This window comes from Pseudonaja textilis, chromosome 1 (assembly GCF_049901715.1).
Source record: "Pseudonaja textilis isolate UNSWEBS1 chromosome 1, rPseTex1.2, whole genome shotgun sequence".
Lineage (NCBI taxonomy): Eukaryota > Metazoa > Chordata > Lepidosauria > Squamata > Elapidae > Pseudonaja > Pseudonaja textilis.
Window position 1 is genome coordinate 143134362 of NC_141990.1, and position 19722 is coordinate 143154083.

The 19722-nt window shown below is 34.9% G+C and overlaps 1 protein-coding gene across 2 annotated transcripts in view; it reads right to left on the reverse strand.

The window, feature by feature from the left end:
• Positions 1 to 19722, reverse strand: part of CTNNA1 (catenin alpha 1) — an 80877-nt gene that overhangs the window by 54888 nt on the left and 6267 nt on the right. For both annotated transcript variants that reach the window (XM_026710422.2, XM_087918542.1), the window contains exons 2-7: positions 16384 to 16490; positions 14393 to 14588; positions 12810 to 12976; positions 12133 to 12252; positions 10277 to 10543; positions 8614 to 8817 (exon numbers count right to left, since the gene is read on the reverse strand). In XM_026710422.2, coding sequence (XP_026566207.1) covers positions 8614 to 8817; positions 10277 to 10543; positions 12133 to 12252; positions 12810 to 12976; positions 14393 to 14588; positions 16384 to 16488 — 1059 coding nt within the window. In that variant the 5' untranslated portion in view covers positions 16489 to 16490. The remainder of the gene's footprint in view (positions 1 to 8613; positions 8818 to 10276; positions 10544 to 12132; positions 12253 to 12809; positions 12977 to 14392; positions 14589 to 16383; positions 16491 to 19722) is intronic.

Sequence of the window (19722 nt, forward strand, 5' to 3'; positions counted from 1 at the left end):
CCAAGATCCAATACAAAGACTGAACTTTATAAGCTTTTACCTGGCATAGTACTGTACTATAATTTAATATTGCAGGACCTATTTAGTGGGGAAACTTATTGAGACATCATATAATAAAAACCATCTAAATGAAAAGCAAATAATGGTCATACCTGCACCATCAATTTCAGAAATATATGCCACACTTCTATTTCAGTTATCATTTTATCTTCCCCCTCAAATTTTTAAATGTTGAAAATATTAATAGAAAATTCTAATGATTTCTACTAGCAATATTCCAAGTGCATTTTCAGTGGGAAGTTCATAATGCAGTAAGTGCAGTGTACAAAAACATTAAAAAATCTATACATTATAAAACTAGAAGTTGACTCTTTCTTGGTGCCCTTTCAAAATAAGAAACTGTGAATTTGATTTTCTTTCTTGGTTATAAGTTTGCTTATTATATCTTTCCTTACAATACAGATTGTAGGAAAATCTCTTTTTGGAATGAGCATATTGTTTTGCTTCCAAGATACAAATATGATACCCTCTTGTTTTGGGTATTATCAATGTCACGGTATCACTATATCAATGTCAAGTAGACTTTATTTTGTTACTTAAATATCAGGTAAACAGCAAATTTCCATACCACAACCCTCTAGATTTTTCTTAAGGATGACAAATTGTAGAGGGCTGCCTTTTTTAAATTCCAAGAATATTATAATTTGAATGAGAAGGAATTCAGCATCACTAAATCAAATACTTTCACCAATTTTCATATTCTTCATGTTCTCATCTGCAAATTATTTATGAGGAACCCATGTTGGGTATAACTTCCAGTCTTATGTGCTAAGATTACTGTAGTTTCGTAGGCTGTTTCACAAAATAAATTTTTTTTCAACAGATTCTACTACATCTTTTTTTTTTTTTTGGCACCACTGAATTGGGCTCTGTCAATAGACATAAGGGAATGTAAAGAGATTAGTTTGCTAAGTCCATGTTATGAATTTTCTTATATTAATTAATCACCTGTTATTCAACATAATTTTACTGAAATCACTACATTGACAGAGTAGAATCTGAGAGAGGACCTTCCAGAATAACATTTGAAAAATCTTTTTTATATCAAACACCAGATTTTCCCACATAGTCAAACCTTTCAAATTGATCACTTGTACAACAAAAACTATCTCTAGTTCCTCTGCCAGTTTACGTACAGTCAGCAAGATAAGGCTCATAGCAAATTTAATTTCTAGTCCAAGTGTTTAAATAAGGAGATAGAATATAATCTGTTCCATGTTTAAGTTTCTAAGTATGAGGCTCAGCAGTCCATGGAAGGAAGAACATCAGTCTCAAATTGCTCTGAGGTCATTCGAAAGACTTACACAGAAAGCACTGATAAAAAGTTCAAGAAAAAAAAAACATTTTGTTAAGAGATCAGAATGGTCAACAGATTATGAAGTCTCAGATTCTATCTTGTAATAATAGGTTTTTGTATTTTAAATAATTTCATTTATTTAAGTAGACTTAAAAGATACTATAACATGCAACATATGTAATTCTTAAGCCCATTTCTACTCAAAGGTTTATGTCCCTAAGAGAAATGTGAAGACCACAATAAGCAATAAGAACTAATTACTACACTTGAATTAAGAAGGAAATCATTTTGGTTAATATATGGTGAGCCTAATGTACATTAGAGATGCTTATCTAGGGTTTTCAATCTAAAATTGAGAATAACTTCTGGGACAGATATATATTCTAAAATTCTGTCATCTCAACACATAAGTGGCTTTCAATTATCATAATTGCTGAAATTCAGCCAACCTAACATTAGAGGTTTTTGTTGTAAAGCACAACAAAAATTATCCAGTGCTTTCTAATAAGCATAGCTATTTGTTTAAATGTCAAGATTTAGTTCTCCCTTTTCCTTGTACTGTTCTTCACTTTTCAAATGCCTAAAATCTGCAGTATATTTCAGAAGAGCAGTTTTTCATTCTTTTCAAGGCAGAAAAATATCTTCGGATTAAAGACACATTTGAATACTTGGCTATTATTAATACGGTTCAGCATACACACTGTAGTAGTTATGCTATTATATCTCACATTAAATAAGATCAGGACACTGCAGGAGAGGTTCCCATTCCATCAGCAGAAAGTAAACATGAATTATTCCATATTATTTAAATGAAGCAATTCCTCTCTCCCCATAACTAGATAGCCTTGTCTGATTAGAAGAGGCAGAACTCCAATTTTTAGGTGTTGTCTTAGCCTTTTCTTTTTTTTTTTTTGCTTAGAGGTTGAAAAATAACAATTTCTCTTTTCAGTAATAATAAGTTTTATTCTGAGATGTCCTTCAATTATTTTGATTATATGCTCTGGAAATTGGCTAAAAGAAATTAGGGAAAAGCAATGTGTATGTAATTTTCTTTTCCTAAAATGAGGACAATAATTTGCTTTTTAGATACATTTTGAAATGTAACGATATTTCAGTGGCCTAATTTCCTGATAGGCAAGCCTATTATCAATTGAAGCTTAAAATGCTTTTGACCTTTCATAGACTTCTCAATGCTTAAATTCTTATTAGTGCTGGAAACCATTTCTTAGTTTAGCAGCCACTACATATTTTTGTTTCTTCTAACAGAAAAAGAAAAGAAGAAGAGACAGAGATGCCTTGTTGATCAGAAATAGTTCCTGTCATATGTGGTTTTTTATTTAACATATTCATCTTTCACGTTTTCTGGAAGTTCAAAATGATATATAAATCCTTCCCCATCATTATTGTGTCCTATAATAACTCTTAAGAGTCTGAGAAAAAAAAAAAAGATTGGTTCAGTTAATGACACAAGCTCTATGATTAAGAGAAGAACCCTGGGGTCTCCAGTGCAAGTTTAATGCACTGGCATTAAAACTCAGCAGAGTAGTCCAGCTTGGAACCGAACATTGTTTTCCACTAGGAAAACAATGATCGACTGATCTATAGAGCTACAGATACTGGAAATTTTTGCTCTATTTTACATAGTTAATCTTGATGAGTTATTAAATAAGTTAGGTTAAAATAATCTGTTGGTTTATTTTCTTAAATAAAGATAAGCTTTTAATTAAATAAAAACCAAAACCAAAAGTGTTACATCTTCTCACAGTTCTGCCAGATGGCAAACAAAAAATGGCTATGATACTAAACCATAACTTTAGTATTGGTATTAGTATTTGATAGAGCTACACCTGTTAAAAGTTGCAATACTGTAATCAGTATTCCATATATATAGTACTGAGATCTTGCCACACAATCCTACATCTTATATCTAAGAGTAACCTATCAAATATGTATTCGGTTTTGAATAAATTCCATAATCATAGAATCATAGATCTAGAAAGGACCTTGGAGATCTTCTAGTCCCGGGGTTGCCAATCTTTTGGACCTCAGGGATCACCAAACTCATAATTTTAAATCCTGCAGACCAGAGACCCTGGGAAAATCCCCCAAAAAGTCTGCAAGAAAATTCCACATCCCATTTTCCTACCGATCGATCATTATTTATTTGGGATTGCAGGATACCATCTCCAGCTCCGTTCTCGGGGGAGAGAAAGAAAGAGAGAGAGAGAGAGAGAGAAAGAGAGAGAGAGAGAGAGAGAGAGAGAGAGAGAGAGAGAGACTGAGACTTTTGGCTTCATGCAAGGAAAGCAGCAGAAGTCTTTCTTTCTCCCTCCTAAACTCCACCAGAAATGAGTCTTTGCTGGTGCAGCCTCTTGGAGCAAGATGTCTTGCAGGGTCCCAAAGACTGGAGTTTGGGGGAAAGAAAGACTTTTGCTGCTTTCCTTGTGTGCAGCCAAAAGCAGAAGAAGAAAGAAGTGGAAAGAAGCAGCCCGGTGGCCAGGCGAGGTGCATGGGGGCGTTCCCCCCTCCGATTTTTCCCCCTTCCCCTCACTACCTCGTGTTATTTGCAATGCAAGCAATGCAAGCCATGTGTTCCTGCGCAGCCTCGACTAATTGCTTTGGAGGGTGCTTTGGGGGTGATATTTCTTTGCGGACCATCAAAATTTTCTTGTGGACCACCAATGGTTCCCGGTCCACTAATTGGCGACCACTGTTCTAGTCCAACACCTTGTCCAAGGCAAGAGTCCTCAGACCATCCTGGACAAATGGTTATCCAATTGAAAACCCCCCCGTGATGGATAATTGAATTAATATCCATATAACAATGTCATTGCATAAATGGACCAAATATCTGAAAATAGGACTGAGAAAATGTAGATTTGCTGATAGTCAATTTTCCTTTCTGCATAATCATGGCATTTCACAACTATTTCTGAATTTAATTTTCCCACTAATGCAGAGAAGAAATTCTTAAAACACTATAATGAACAAAGGTCAAATATTTTTAAAAATTAGCCATATTAGGTGAAGCTGGTTATGTGGCTTCCATTTTGAAGGGGATTGAATTAAATTTATTATATACCAGTACTAAATGAACCAAATTTAATGCTCACAGTTCTACTCAAGTAATGCTCCAGTACTACTCAAGTACAAGCTTTCATGTCAGTTTTACCAGGTGGACCAGACAGGAAACATGACCAGAGGCTAATTCTACTTTATTATAAAGCTATATTAGCAGTGTCTTCTGAAAGGACAATCTTCTGCCACCTCCTTTACAGACCAAGAAACTAAAGAGGGTACCCCCTAAGCCTCTTGCCCTGCAGGCTATGCTGTCTCTTATCTGACTATTCCTTAGCCGCCATCTCTTCATCCTGACTCCCAAGAACTTTCTCACATACATTATATGTTAAGTCCTGTTCAACACTGTTTTTATTTAAATTTTAAGTCACTAGAGGTTTTCTATTTTCTGTGCAAAGTATGAGAGTGCTGAAACCGATTAACTGAAGCCACTGATTTCTGAATGGGGCAGATACTGTTTCAGAAATTATGTCCTGCCTTACTAGACAGAAACAGTATATTGACAGTAAAGTCCTTCCCACCATCTTCTGGGTAACAACAGACAAGGAGGGTGGCTGGGGCTTTAATTTGCAGAAGGATGCAGTTCTGAAAATTTTGCAAAGCCATTGTAGAACTCAAATATGCCTCTTAAACTTAGGTACACATGCATTAAAGGACTATTTTTCTTTAGTGTAGCATTGGTTTGAATCATAAGTAGAGTTTTGTGGCTGCTAAATCAAATTAATTTTATCATATAAAATTGCTATTTGGATTTCCAAATGTTTCAAAATATGCTTAAATGCTATTTAATTAAAGTAACCATTTTTTCTAAGTACTTTGAGTACTATAACTGCACAACTGACAACAAAATGAATGGCTTTATAAATTACTCATTGTCCAGGATCTAAACAGACCTTTTCAATCATACTCTCCTTACTACCATATTGTAAGCCACTTTTGAAAGTAAGTTCACAAGATAGTTTCACTAAAATACGAAAAAATATGATTGAAATGAAAAGAAGTCAAGCTAGACTACTAAAACTTGAAGCATACCTGTAAGAGCTCTTCAGATCCCTGGCTACTATAAATTATGTGCTGAGTATAGATTTCCAAAAGAATGTTTATACAAACTAAATATTTTATATTTAAAATATAAAGAGAGATAAACATATTGAATACTCGGCTTTTAGGATGTTTTCATATTTAAGATAGGTATTACCAAAGGAAACCACTCAATTTCTCACCATTATTGGCTTTATTCTCCTTAAGTATTTCATAAAATCTAGGGACAAAGCTGAAGTATCTGTTCTAAACGTGATAATTTTCACACTCTATTGGAAGGAATGCTCTCTGAAAATACCTTAAGTCTAGGTGGTTTTTCAGGAGGCATCTAGAATATCAAGAAGTATATGAACAAATTCAATACCCGTAGGAAAAGTTTTAGATGCCAGCTTTTCAAATGTGTATTTATTTTTAAACAAATAGAGGGAAACATGGATTCTAATAATTAAAACCTATTTTATCAATTATGAACAAACAATTCAGAAGTTTTTTTAAAAAGCCAACTGCCATTATTTTCTCTCTCTCCCAATACATAAAGGATGTGATGATGTCAGCTGTTCTAATGTATGCATTCTGGTGCCTTCAAGCAAGCAGATGTAATTAACCAAACAATATCTGTAGTTTCCAGTCTGTTGTCCAAACCAAAGTATTTGTCTTATTGCTCTTTGAATATGATAAGGAAAGAAGCCAAGAACAAGCCATTATTTTATTCAATGATTTGTTCTAAAAGCTCTTTATTTTAACTAAGAAAAATAATGGAAAGGTTACAAAAAGGGGAGATTGTAAAAGAATAAACTAGTTTAGTGATTGTGAGTAAATTTAAATGTTTTTGTAACAAAACAACCATAGGTTTACATTACAATACTTGTCATCTTATCTTGGGTTTTTCCCTTTTACCAACCTCTTCACATTTTCTTAATTTAAAAAAAGCCTAAATCTTTGCAAAAAGTGTAGACTTGTTATCTTTATCTCTTACTTTTCCAAAGCTTGTCTCCCTTTTCTACCTTCCATTCAGATAGAAAGAGTTCCTTCATAAAGAAAGATTGGAAATGAGTTGATTGTATCACATTATAGTTTAATTATTTTACATCAGTCTTATGCTTTACAAACACAGCCATGCTAAGTCAGCTAGAGCAGGTTCAGTCTACCTGAAGTAAGATTTTTTTTTTAACTTAGAGCTGCCAATAGATATTACAATTCTGATCATATTCCAAATGTATTTCCACGTATAATTCATTTAGAGAATTTTGATAAGCTTATCATGAATTATTTTGAGCATTCTGGCTGCTAAGAAGGTCTCTTGAGGGCTTCTCCCAAGATTTTGGGGGGCTGGATGTAACCCAGGAACTTCACTTTGTATTCTCTAATCCACAGAGTGTGGGAGATGTTTTTGTTTAGCCATTTTTACATACGTGAAACATTTAAACTGTTAAAACATTTAATTTCATTGAATTTCAGCTACCATTGGTTGAAGGAGGCTGGGCAATCCACAAAGGGATAGATTTAACATTTTTATCCATTTTCTGAGTTGTTTTAAAATTTGATAGCAATGTTAAGAGTACCTGAAGTTTAATATATCTATTTTTTTCATTGTTTGCTAAAAATCAGCAGGAAGTGATCACATTATTCTTCAGTAATTGAATGCTAAAATGTAATGGCATAATCTTCCACAGTTCCCCAAAAGGGGCTTTGGAGGCTACATCCCTCCCCATAGGTTGTCCAGCCCTGCTCTATTCAATACAGCTGTATGCTTGTAACTGGCTAAGAAAGGAAGATGAGCACTGCCCCCTAGAGCTGGACATAACTGGACAGGGAAAACCTTTATCTTTTATTTTTTCTACTCAAGCACAAAAAATACCCTGTTAAAAATTAATATTAATGGCAGAGTTATGAGTTGTAGACATATTGTTTTAACTAACTGTAACATGGTTTTGATATGCAAGACATTATTTCAATTTACACATCTTATGTATTTTTAACATTCCTTGGCCAGAATCCTGCCAAATTCAAGAACGATTTCTCTCACTCTTTTAATACCGAATCAATTCTGAGGAAAAAATCCAAGCCTTTGAAACTCTCTACTATTCTAATTTACCCTCAAGTCAATTTCAAAAATTAATAAAAAATAATACACTGATTTAGTGGATTTTGAAGATTAATATACAATTGAGAACAGTGGTTTTTCTTTGGGGAATTGATAGTTTGGAAAAAAGTTGTGGAACTTTGTTTTTGTACACAATAACTGCAGTGAGATTATTACATGCACAAAGGAAAAATTTGGCATTACCCACAATGAGGAATGGTTGGTAAAGATGATGGAACGTGCAGAGATGGCCAGTTGATTTCCTTGATCAGAGAAAAGACAATTATCTATGTTTATAGCTGACCTGGAAACTCTTTATAGATTTTTTTGCATGAAACAGAAAAAAAAATTAACTTATGATTTATAGGTTTGATGATTAGACAGGATAGATTATAGAAAGAAGAGAGTTGCATTGTAACCATAAAGTAAAAGGAAACTCTATAACTCTACTTATAACTGCTGGAAAGAAGATTGGAAGATATTTCCTTGGTTTTTTTTCTTTTTGTACTTTTAGCTTTCTCTTTGATTCAAACGTCTATGGAGATTCTCAATAATCCAGATCAGGGGTCCCCAAACTTAGTAACTTTGACTTGTGGACTTCAACTCCCAGAACTGAAGAGCAGAGCTGGCTGAGGAATTTTGGGAGTTGAAGTCCACAAGTCTTAAAGTTGCCAGAGACCTCTGGTAGATCATAATTGTCTCAAAGGTGCTTTTTTTCTTTCTGTCAAAAGGCAATTGGATTGTTTTTTATTTGAGGAAGAAGACGAAAACGGTTCGCTTCTTATCCAAGAAGCTTCATCAGTATAACAATTCTCTTTGATTTTTTTCTCTCCCCCGCTTACTTTGTATTAGTTTTTAACTTCATTTAAAAAAAAAACATCTTCGAATAAAATGAAATAACATAGCAGAAGACCATCACAGGACAATTACAATTTTAATGGCTTAATTTTACTTCTGACAATCTGTACAAGTTTTCTAATTCAATTCACATTGTGTTATTGTTCTCCTAAATCCCAATGAAAGAGAAATGCTTGCAAATATAGTTGTTACTTACATTTCCCATGTACTCTGAAAGCAGATCTTGTAATGCTTGTCGCACTGCATTACACTCGGCCACTATGCGTTCCCGTCGGTCATCACGTGTGCAGGATGAGTCAGCCATTAGGGCTGCACCACTAATGATGCTCTCCAAGCGCTCTTCTAAGGATGGCCTAAAACGCTCTTCACTGAAGTTCAAGGGATCTACAATAATTTGTTTCTGTTAAGAAGAAATGGTTCATAACTTTTAATAAAGTGACATGCTGCTCTTTTGATGAAGATCTTTTAAAATTACTATAAAATATGTATGCTTAACAAGTGCATTTAGACATTTAGATCAATATACTACCCAGAATTAACCCAGTGTAACACTGGCTAAAGCTCAATCTACAGAGATCTATGTCAACAGTTGGATTTTAGCTGTTTTCTTACCTTCAAGTACTATTTTTTTTAAAAAAACTATAAAACAGTAATATGAACTTAAGATTGCAATAGTGACTTCAATTTGTGGTTTGTCAGTTTTCCAATTTATGTTGTATACTGTTACGCCTTCATGCTGAAGTAATATTCATTAACAAGTTATTATTTTTTAAAAATCAGCAGCTTTTTATTTTTCTTAAGAAATTCTCCTAGGTGCTAAGGTTTCTTTGATTTGGTATCAGCAGCTCCAAATATTTTAATTATACTAATTATGCCATTATTTTTACCTGTTGATCTTTTTAATGGGTCAACATCAGTTATGCCATTTTACTGCAAGAATTAAACACGTCTCAGTAAAATCTCATATGGCAATATTTTTGTACATTCTATAATATTTTACATATCTGAGAGTGAATTTATTTTGCCCACACTTTGGACAAATGTCCGTATTTTGGACAACGTAGCTAGAAGTGACCTATTTGAAATATTAAAAGGGAATTTGAAGAGACTGTGTTTATTAATTTGTTGTACAAGCTGCAGCTCCTCAGATTCTATCTTCTACATAGCTATCAAAAGATACATTAGCCTTGACCTCATTCCAAGAGGTCAATGTGAACGGCTGATCAGGGGGAAAAAAAGCTGGGAAAGCTGGATAATGGAAGATAAATTTAGTTGGGAAAAGTACCTTGCAGAAGCTGCATACGGTTGACTAGGAGAAGTGGTTCTCAACCAGATATGAGTATCAGACGTGTCATTAAAAAATAGTTCAAGTGAACACAGAGTAAACTGAAATTGTGTTGAGCACAAACGGCCTCATTTCTGGTTATTTGACTGTCTGAATTCTGGAAAATCTGAAAGCCTAGCCCCCAAACTGGGAAGCCCATTACACTTTCTGTTGAAAAACTGGAAAATTTAAACTTTAAATAAATTGATACAAAACCCTGATTTTTCAAAAGAGAAGAACTTTTAGTGCTGATATAAAATACAGTTACAAGCAATTTGCATTTCTATATTGCTAGAGTTGGTTTGAGCTGGGCATTATTAAATTAGGTGTTATACTTCATTTAATAATTCCCAATTCGCATTTCTGCAAATATGTCAGATCCTGCTGTATTTTGAAAGACAGTACTTTAATAGTTTTTACAAGCATAGACTAATGATGTCCCTTATATGTCAAGGTTGCAAATCAGAAACTGTCAATCACATTGCTCCAGAAATATAGTGGCAAAACTTATTTACAGTACAAATTTAAAACTTACATCAAAGTTATTAAGTGCATAAGCCAACTCTCCACCACCACTCTGATGCTGGGCAGAATCTTCAGAAGCTGTCGCTTGGGCAGCATTAGAGATTCCTGTGACTGCCTGCTGCAACTGCTTGTAGATCAAGTCCCTATTGGCTTTATAGGCAGCTACATCTGGATGCTGGAGGCAAGCTTGAGAAGCGGTATAAAGAATAGGGATGTTTTTCTGAAGAATTCCTCTGGCTGCAGCCATCTGGTCACGATGACCAATGTCTTTCAGTTCCTGCAGAAACAGTAACATTTTATTTAGGGATAATTTGGGGGGAATTTAGTTTTTCTATCAGCAGTGACAAGATGTGAGGCTCCAAGTATAAATCCCAATAGCCAATGGAGAGGGACTGATGCAATCTCACAGCACCTAGAGAGGAACATATTGTCCATTTCTTATCTCAGGGGCCCCCAACCTTTTGGACACCAGGGACCAGTTCCATGGAGATTTTTCCACAGACTGGAGCGGGCATGGTTTTGCAAGCTGCCTGCATCCTACAGTTGCAGCTTTGCTTGTTTACACAGCCTGGTTGCTGGCATACCACGGCCTGGTGCCAGGAAACCCCTGCCTTATTTGACCTATTTCAATTAAGAAATGTAGGGTAGCCCATTATCAGGATGCATCAGGAAATGACATGATTTCTAGAGGACAATAATGTTGGCAAAATGAAGCCTCAAATGTCCATTCTGTAACTGAGGTCACTATAAGTTCTCCATCTGAATTGCAGAAAAAAAGTACAAGCCAAAGCTTAATATCATCATCGATTAATGTGTATTAAACAGGCAGCAGTGTCTCACAACAAATATCATTCTCATCTCTTTATACCAGTTTACTCATCAGTCTCTCCCATTCTAAGATACCTGACCACACATTCACTTTTTGCTAAAAACAAAACAAAACAATTGGAACAAGTTATTCAACTGAATAATTATATAATTAGTAATAGTTGCATAGAGGACTCTTGTTCTGTAGCTTTTGAGAAAAATGGGCAGCTTGATTTTAACCTGTTCCATAGAGAAGGAATTTGAGAAAAATGGGCAGCTTGATTTTAACCTGTTCCATAGAGAAGGAATTGCATGCAGATCAAGTAAAAATACTCTCTGCTCTGCTAATCTCTCTGAGGGAGATATTCAGTTAAGAATTTGATATATAAATAAATAAACAATCCTGTTCAGGAGACTAGCAAATCTGAGGCAGCTGACTAAAAGATCTTCTCCACATTCAGCCAGTTCCTTAGGAGAAGAGTTAGAAGCAGTTACGCTGAAATATATTTTCTGAGAGAGTTTGTAGTAAATTGGAGCCACTTTGAATGTTTGAAAAAGGATCAAACTGAAGATAATGACCCCGTTACATGCCTTAGATTACATGAGTTGCATAATGTAGAAAAGAAAGAGCCAGGCAGCAATGTTGCAGGCAGGAGCCTATAAAATGCAGATTTCTATTGTAAAAAAACTTTTTTTTGGTAGTAAAATGGTCACACGAGTAGCTACTCACACAAAAGTGGGTGGATTCATATAACTTTTCCAAGCTTATTATGGCACGACTCTTTCAGCAATATTACTTACAAGCTATCAAAAATATATTTTGTCTTCTAGTTTCTACACCTTTAATATGGCTTTAATATTTCCATCAAGGTGTAGATTTAGCGTTTCTCTACCCATGTGGCAGCTTTGGCTTTCTTTAAAAACAAAAGCCCCTGTAATTACATCACAATTTATACATCCTCTTTTCACAATGGTCAATATTATCATTTTGACAATTTCTATTACAACTGTTTCTGTATTTAACAGTCAGATTTTATAAATATCCTAAAATTACTCTACCTGTTGTCTCTTGCCTGCCATTATATTTAGCTTATCCACTTCTGGTTTAAGAGCTTTATATTGTATTCCTAAATCTTGTTCAGTTCCAGCATTTCTTAGTTTTAGAATGCCTTCTTCCACCTAGAAAATGAAATCAGTTTTAAATTATTCACAATGTGTATAATTTAGTATAAACTCTTCAAAAGCAGTTATTTATAATGTCACTATACTTAAGCAAGAGAAATATGGTCTAACCCTAACCCCAAACAAATCAATAAAATCAGACACACTAGCAAAACAAAAAAACTATTATGTTTGTGAATATCAATTTTCAATAAGCTATTAATGTTTTATATTGAATTTAGCAATAGCAATTTATGTTAAAAGGCCATGAATACATCAGATCCAAATTAAATTAAAGAAGTGCCTGGGGTAAAGAAGTAAAACAGAATTTGTTCCACTGATGGCAAATCTGTCAACCAATATGTAACAATATAGTAAATTTTTTTATTTTACAGAAATTTTCCATTTAGACCAGAATATTGTTTCCACAATAATGTAAAATTTCTTAAAAACTCCAAAGCAGGGTATAAAAGACATGGTCTTGCCCTATTAACCCACCAAGTTATAAACAATAATTCTGAATTCCTTTTATTAATGATGCCATTAAAATAGTGAACAATATACTCAAGACTTACAACTTTAAGTTGTACAAGTAGTCTGTAGACATCTGCCATATCAGCCAAAATGAGCAGCCGGGTAACTGCTGACAAGAGGGCCCGAGCTGCTCTCACCATATTCCCTCGTTTCACAGAAGAACAGGGGTCATCAGCAAATTCTCCAGAAGCACTCTTCATCAAGTCTCCTATATATGCAGAAAGTAACTGCAAGGCTTCAGTTTTTAATAATTAGGAAAGTATTTAGCCAAAACCAAAATGGCATGGATTTTTCTCATTAAAACATCTATCACTATAATTTTCATCACATTCTCTTCCAAAACAATTTATTTCTGGCACTTAGGCGAGTATTGCAAGATTAAGGATTTGCTGCTTATTTAGAATTCAATGGCCTTAATAGAATGTGCAAATATTCAACCTGAAGCTGGAAAGACGAGTAAACTGTGTTACTGGCTTTTTTAAAAAGCCACATCTTTGTCTGATTGTACTCAGCAATATCATACAAGCCCAGGGAAAGGCATGGCTTCATTATGGAAGCACTGACCTTGGTCTCTGTGCCGGATTTCAAATACCTTTCAAGTTCAAATACTGTACACCTTGAAGCCTAGTCAAGTTACAAAATGGAAATAATGTAAAAAGATTGACATTTATTGCTAAATGATATTCAAATTTTGGCCTGTACAAATCTTGAACAAGGTGGCTTGGAATACATTTACAGAGCACTGCTTTTTGAACTATTAAAACACGCTATCTTTTTAGAAATGTAGTTGGAAACTGCTCCTGGTTTTGTTGACATACACGCAGATAAACAGCTACTTTACTTTGCTGGGAAAAATGAAGCAAAATTGCATGCAGGTTAATGTGAAGACACCTGGGACATTTTTGAAGCAGCTGCACAAGCCTAGAAATGATGCGCCTGTTTTAATTATGCAAAAAAGGTGCTCTGTATGTGCCACTGTGGGTTCTCAAACATCTCATTTTAAATGGTTTTCATAGCCCCATTAAAATGATAGCTTTTTGTCAGATGATAACAGGCTCTATTAATATTTTAAAAATGGGGTGAAGGTGGGGGAAGAAAATATTGTTTTGGATTTTTTTCAGTAGCAGAAGATACCAATACAAACTCTTAAGTTAAAGACAATTTAAGGCTATCGAATTTTATGTCAAGCTTTTTGGAAGTAAAAAACAACAAAATCCTCTGGGGTAATAATGCAACCATTTTCAAGTTTACAAAAAAATGTCACTGAAGCTGCACTTTCATAGACATCAGTCAATAAAGTCAAAATTTGATTCCACAAATGTAATGGCTGATTAAGGCAAGGTCATTCAATATTTCTCTGTCCAGCCCTTCTCACAGGACTATTGTGAGATTAAGCTGAGAGTGGAATAACTATATACATTTTTGAGGTGCTGTATATACATAAATATAGTAAAGTTACATAAAACATGCTGACACATATTAAAAGCTGAGCTTATCCCCAAATGGTGTTTAAATATATGCACATACTGACAGGCAAGTTCTTTCTTTTTTAAATTGGTAATTCCTGTGAGCTAATTTACAAACATGGACAATCCTAAAAGTTACAACTTCATCAAAGATATACCTTGTTTGCGAACATCTTCCACAGCTGCTACCAGTTCTTCTTTAAGAAACTGGCTCTCCTTTGCAATTTTGTCCCCCTTTTCCAAAAAGTTTTCTGTTGCTTGCTCAACTGATGCAGCTAAAACATGCGCCTTTTTAGATCGGCCTCTTTTTTTGTTGGAAGGACCTTTGTTGCTAGTATTGACCAATGTTGTGACCTGAAAACAGCATAATATAATCCATTTTTCAATTAAAAAGCTTTAGCTATTTAATATGGCACAAATTCCCCATGAACACAATTTCAACTTTCATTGCTTGAACAAGATAACTCAACTAACACACTCCATATTTAAGTAAACAAACCTTCTGCTAAAAGGGTTTTTTTTTTGGAACTCAGATTATATATCCTGGTTGTTTTTCAAATATCTATAAATCAGAAATGTGAAGCTTTGGGGGAATACTTGTGAAATCTTCAGTCAAGTATTACTGAACCTGTAGCATTCTAAAACATGACATGAGAAATGGAAGCTATACAGAAATGGGGTTTAGAAGCAACTTTATTTCTTTACTCTTATATGTTCATGCCTATTTTTGTATTGTTTAATTCTCAAAGGATTTTTTTTACCATTGTATTACTATTCAGTTTAATTGTTAATGGCAAGTCAATGCCTATCTTTTAGCATTAAATCCATGACACATTACATGACTTATTGCCAGGGTCAAAGAATAAGGACCATTCATAAAGTTGCATCATAGATTTATTCAAACCTATATAAAATTAATGGTCAGCACTAAATTGGTGCTAGATAAGGGTTAGCAGAATTCATGGGGAAGGGGCTGCACTTGGATCTCTGTGGAAATGCAACAGATAAAATGTTTGATTCTGTCCGCCACAGACACACACAGACACACACACCCCCCACCCCCCACCGGCCAACTATCCCTGCTCTTCTCCTACAGCTATTGTGACACGTTTAGAAAGATTCCATTATTTGGCCTGGGCTCATCAGTTAAATTTAAACACTGATTTCAGATTTTGTCTCTTAAATATAATTTCTGACACTGTTCATTCAGGCTCACATGCACTGCTCTACCTTTGCAGTATTTCTAGTTTTAAGTAAATTAAATGATTAGCCATTTCAAATTTTTTTAGCTCAGAAATTATAATTTGATTTAGGGTTAACATTAGGTTTAAAGTAAGATATGGTCATCTTTTGACGCCTGGATTCTAATTAGGAGTTACTCAGTTTGGCAGATATCAAACCAACCATACCAAAAAATAAGAGAACGGGATGTTTTGAACAGAGAAAGGAAAAATGTGTGCATGCAGGACTTTGCAATATAAATTTAAAAGTCTATTTAGGTCGTATTTTGGTTGCTGAACATCACTGCAATTATTTGGGCTAATTCTGGGTCATTTAAATTCCAATAATTTAAATGGGATTTAAGCATAGTTAATTTGATATGAGATTAAGGACAAAACGCCAATGATGTTTGGTCTCACTTTTTTTAAAATAATATGCCAGTGATTCAGTTTTAACACTGTTTTTGTTAAAGTTTCTATTAATTCTGGATGCTATTTTAATCTTACTTAAATTCATTTTTAAAAGAAACGCAGTAGTGGGATTGATGTTCTTTTTTTTACTCATCAGTCTATCAAACTTGTTTTAATATATAGGATTGTAACACCAACTCCCCATCTCCAAGCCCAACATTTTGGGATTTTCTATATTTACTACATAAAACATGTGGATATATTTCAGCTTTAAAAAAAAATTAAGGAAATAAATCCTGATATTTTCTACTTTGATCTGGCTTTATAAAGGCAAAAAGAAAAAGAAAAGAAAAAGAAAGAAAGCTATGAACAGAAAACATTCCAATTGCATCCTTAATTATAGGCCAAAGTGACTATCAACACAATGCAATTAATCTATCGATTCTCCAATGTAAATAAAACTCCAGATCCAGAACATTAATAAAAAGCAAAGGATAACCATATAGAGTTTTTATTACCTGGGTAACAAGAGGTTCAAGCAATCTTTCAACTGCCAATGTTCTTATTTCCAAGCTTTTTGGATCCCATTTGAAATTAACATTTCCTGTATTAATGGTAGTCATTTCTGGAAAAGAAAAGTATTAAATAATTTCAATTCTTTAAACAACACAAATGTCTATGCAGCAAACTCACTGGAATCAATAGAGGTTACTCAAAACTAAATTCAGACTAAACTCTGACCCAAAATAGAGCCATTTACATATATCATTAGAGTCTGAACAGCTAATCAAATTGAGATTTAGACTAATAGTTGCAATTTCTTTCTTGACCTTTTACCCCAGGGAGCAACCTTTTTGAGGGCCACCATGCAATCTTGCACAGTGCACGAAACATAAAATTAGCTGAAAATAGTTCAAGATTACATGCTAAAATGTGGTTATTTAACGAAATTAATGTTGATATATCTAGGATTTTATATGCCATCCTGGAACCCTTGCTTTAGATTAAACTTTAAAAAGCAACCTCGTTTTATCCCCATATTTTTCTTATCTTTCCTTCCTATCTTTTTTCTTTTAAATGAATTGTTCTTTAAAAAAGAGAATAGCCCACCAGTAAAAAGTGACTTATAAAAGAAATGATCCTAACTGTCCATTCCAACCATTTCATGAGTTTGCAATAAAAAAACAAACCACAGCATTATTCTAGCTGCATCTTTATATTCTGTTGGCACAATGCTTATATACAGTATATTGCATTACTACCCCACCCCCTCACACACACACCTTACAGGGAAAATAGGAAAAGGGAGCATTGTGTACTCCACATTAAGTTATACCAAACAAAGACAAACACTAGTTTAGTTCTAACCAAAGACACCCTTGGACCTTCATAAAAATGCTAAGGTTCAATTACTGTAGTTATAGCCAACATAGTTCTACTCGTTTCTTTTTATAACAGCTGTTTCCATCCAACAAAACTACAAGAGTACATGGTGAAGCATGGCGAGACAATTGTGCTTTTTGCAAGTATTACTTCACTCTAATCACAGATCTGACAATTTATTGAAATGTAAGGTATTTTGCATGCCTTAAGGAAGTTACTGATGTTGAGCCTTCTTACTAACACCCTCTTCTAAACATTTACTTTTCTATCACATAAAATGGGAGCATGTTACTTGTGTACATTCAGAACCGAATGTTATGGGATCTAGAGGCAATTCTATAGGAAATGTCATCATTTGAACCTACCTAATTATTTTGCTCTATAGTCTGCAACCTATGCCGTAACTGAGATCAGAATTTGTCATAAGTTGCTTCTGTTAAGCAAGGCAACCACGTGATCACTTTGCTTAATGACTACAATCCCATCTCTCCTGGTCGTTAAGTGGACCTTGGGGTGCCTGAGGGAGTGGGAGAGGTTCTAGGAGGCCTGGTGCAGGCCTAGGTCTGCACTGCAGCACCATCCCAGCTCATACATCGCCTGAACTGTGCCTCCCACATCCCAAGGCACCCCTTGCACAGCTTCCCACCCTGCTGGATCCCACAGCCTTAGGCCTGCTCTCTACTCCATCATGGCTTCATCCACTTATCTCTTCCAAAGGGCATCTTTCCAAAACAGCACCCAGATGATGTTGCCCACTTCCACAATGGAAGGCCGTGCATCGCATGGTATGATGCTTTTTTGGAAAGGCAATCTTCAGAAGAGGTAAGTGGGGCAAGGTGTGACTGAGCAGGGATGAGGCCCAAGGTTGTGGAACCCAGAGGGGTGGGAAGCACACCCAAGGCCTGTGGAGACCCAGCGAAATTGGAAATTTGGTCCAAGGAAGCCAGCCAGGCAGGATGAAGAGGGGAAGATAGGCAAGTGGGGCAGTTGCAAGGTCCCTGAGGCCAGTCGTAAGGGCCTGAATGAACTTTGGAAATGGGTTGTAATTTCAAATGGCTTCTGAATAAATGGTTGGAAGTCAAGGACTACCTGTATAGGATTGTACAAAATCTTCCAAATTTGAAGCATTCTATTTGAACACAAAATGCCATGTTTTGATGCAAAATAGCTTAGGTAAGTATGAAATGGATTCTCAAGCATTCTAAAAATGTTTTGTCTGTGAAACAAGAGACATGCTTGAAACACAGCTTTTTGAAACTCAAAAACACTTCCGGAATGCCCCAAACAGCATTTTGCCAAAAAAAGCAATTCATCCTTAAACTGGGAGATTTTCAAATTCAGTATTTTTGCACATCTTTATTGCTTTCCACATGATTTGACTGTTTATCTCATTAGACACCCTGCAATTAGAAACTTGCAAAGTAAAATCAGAAAAGAGACTTATAAACAAAACTTAATTACTGCAATGCGTTCAAGTGTAAGGTGTATGGACAATCATAAAATAGCACACATATCAATTTCATTCTAGAATGACATTATCTTAATAACTAAAATCCAACAAGAATCTTGAAGACATAAAATGGAGATGTGTAACATCTCCATGGGGTTTAAGTTGAACAAATATTATGCTTTTTAAAAGTGCAATTTAAATAACTTAAAATTTGAATATATGCAATTCAAAAGCGAAAGCCAGTTTGGTGTAGTGGTCAAGCACCAGGCTAGAAATCAAGAGAATTTGAGATTTAATCCCATTTTAAATATCAGGCCAGCTGAGTGACCTTGGGCCAGTCCTAGGAAGAAGGCAATGGCTAACCATTCCCTAAATCCTGCCAAGAAAATGGCAGGACACTCAGCCACCAGGAGTCAAAATTGATACCCCCTCTCCCCCCACCCCAAGTAGCCGCAACTTAGAATCACAAAATGATAGACAACAAACTAACCAAATTGAAATAATTTTATTTCAATTATAGTCAAAGTATCATTTAGTTGTTTTCAGCAAAGTTTCTAAATGGTGAAGACTTCCTCAATGTGCAGCAAAGCCAAACCATTCAACTGGGATGGGGAAATCAATTCTAAGTTTCCAGTCACACTATTTAATATATTGATGATCAGGACAATTTTCCATGAAGATGGATGGATATGAGGGGAGGAACTGCAATATGAAAATTGACCACACTCCCCAACCCAACAGGATGAATGAACTCTGTTTTCAAACTATTCAAGATACATGTTGCTGCTTTTTTTTGGGTCAAGCCAATGTCATGTTATAGCTACACATTCTCATACTATTCCATAATATAGGAACTTTAAACTATGTAAATAGTTTAAACTGGTCTCAAAAGGCAATTTCCTTTCTTTACATTTTGAAAGCTTATTAATTTTTATGCCTGCATCTGTAGGATGTTTTTGGAAAACTGCAACAGCCAAACTCTAGCCACTGAAAATTTTACAATTACAGGAAATAACCTTATTTT